At 29.5% G+C, this 2,051-nt stretch overlaps 1 protein-coding gene across 1 annotated transcript; it reads right to left on the bottom strand.

Annotated features, from left to right (window-relative positions):
- Positions 1-533: 533 nt before the first annotated feature.
- Positions 534-1,828, bottom strand: LOC124419674. Its single transcript, XM_046949974.1, has 2 exons — positions 1,689-1,828; positions 534-1,624 (listed from the first exon to the last, which is right to left on the bottom strand). The coding sequence occupies exons 1-2, from the start codon at positions 1,728-1,730 to the stop codon at positions 536-538; spliced, it is 1,131 nt and encodes a 376-aa protein (XP_046805930.1). The 5' UTR covers positions 1,731-1,828; the 3' UTR covers positions 534-535.
- Positions 1,829-2,051: the final 223 nt, after the last annotated feature.

The following is a 2,051-nucleotide window of genomic DNA, read 5'->3' as shown; positions in this document are numbered from 1 at the left end:
CTATAGACTTCACTATAGACAAGACTAGACTATAGACTTAACTATAGACTCAACTATGGACTAGACTTTAGGCTAGAGTTGACTATAGACCAGACTATATACTCGACTATGGACTCGACTATAGACATGACTACATTCTAGACTTGACTATAGACGAGACTAGACTATAAACTTGACTATAGACTTGACTATGGACTAGACTATAGGCTAAAGTTGATTATAGACTAGACTATAGAGTAGGTTATGAACTAGACTATAGACTAGACTATAGCCTATTTACTGGACTAGACTAGACTTTAGACTAAACTATAGGCTAGACTTTATACTGGACTATAGGCTAGACTATAGACTTGAGTTGACTATAGACTAGAGTTGACTTTAGACTAGACTATAGACTGTACTATGAACTAGACTACACACTAGACTATAGACTAGATTATAGACTATGGACTAGACTATAGTCTAGTATCTACATATATGTATATAGTGAAATTAAAAAAATACAAAATTGTTTATATATTATTAATTTTCGATTTTATAGTAAATTATAAAATTTCATAAACTTTTCATATCTCATAGAACTATCATTTAAACTCTTCAAGTCTTCAAAGCTTTTCAACATTTTCTGCTCTTTGGCCAATGTCTCTTCAATTATTTTTGTTTTATATTCCAGAATTTTATTAGAAAGTTCATTATCAATAAAATTGTTAAATTTCAATTGATATTTCAAAAATAATTTCGCATAGCCATGCGCATTGAAAATGTCTACAATCAATTTATGATCCTTATTAGGAATATCCGTATTATAGTAATATTTTTGTAATATATTTTCATTAAAAGTTTCGATCTCTGTCTGCAAATCATCAATGTCTTCGTTAGATTCAAAATTCATAGTAAACTCATTGATATCTATAGTTAAGTATTGCATAAGCGGACTACTAATTTGTGTAAATCTCGAATCCTTTAATACGTTCTTTAGTATATCGTATGCCGCGTAACAATAGAACATATTTAGCTTAGCTAGTTTATTGTCAACGTACTCCTGTAGCTCATTTTTTGGAGTTCGATCCAGGAGAACGAAGGTTGTGAATAGATCATGCAAGCAGAGATTATCTGTACACCTTTCCAGTTGTCTAAACCAGTTAAATAAATCATCTTGTTGACCTAATTCTTGAGGCGATAGTTGAGCCTTTAATTCTTTAAATTTAGGTATAAATTTTTGTTCAATAAATCTTTTATATTCACTCTCATAGTCCATATTAAGGGCATCATATCCGTTTTTTCGTATTAACTCCCAAATGTATTGGAAGTCCTTGCTATGGCTTAAGGGTATCTGCAATTTTTCATCAAAAATTATAGCCAAGGGATTTACTAAACCATAATGCTTAAACTTTGGATAATCGTGTAAAAAATCGGTTAAATTCTTTTTTAACTCTTTAAAAATAGGTGTTGAGGCCCTTTGTACTTTTTCATCCTTTAGTAACTCTTTACACAAATCATTTGCTTTCTTTAAAAAACTTTCGGATATAGAATTTAATCCTTTGCCATAGAAATCCAGCAGCTTATCCTTCAAAGATGTTGTATGTACTAAAGTGGAGGCTTGTATAGGTTTTATTAGGAACAACTAGTTAGTAAATGCAAAACGAAATTAATAATGAAAACTTTTTTTAACAATATTTTACAATTACCTTTATTAAAAACCATAAAGTAACTGTGTATAACAGTTTCATTTTTTGAATTTAATGTAACTCGATGGCTAGTGAAATATATAATGACTGTTAACAGAAAAAATTGTAAAGAATCAAATGTTGAAGAATTCTAAATCTAATAATTATTTATGACTCAAAACAAACGATAATATATATGAAATCAATTAATCATAATTAGAGTTTTCAACACAAGACACATTTTTAATTATATACCTGACTAAACTATGACTAGATTATGACTAGACTATCACTAGACTATGACTAGACTATGACTAGACTATGACTAGACTATGACTAGACTATGACTAGACTATGACTAGACTATGACTAGACTATGACTAG

Source organism: Lucilia cuprina, chromosome 2, assembly GCF_022045245.1.
Source record: "Lucilia cuprina isolate Lc7/37 chromosome 2, ASM2204524v1, whole genome shotgun sequence".
Lineage (NCBI taxonomy): Eukaryota > Metazoa > Arthropoda > Insecta > Diptera > Calliphoridae > Lucilia > Lucilia cuprina.
Note: the sequence above shows the minus strand (reverse complement) of the source record. Positions and strands in the feature narration are given on the sequence as shown.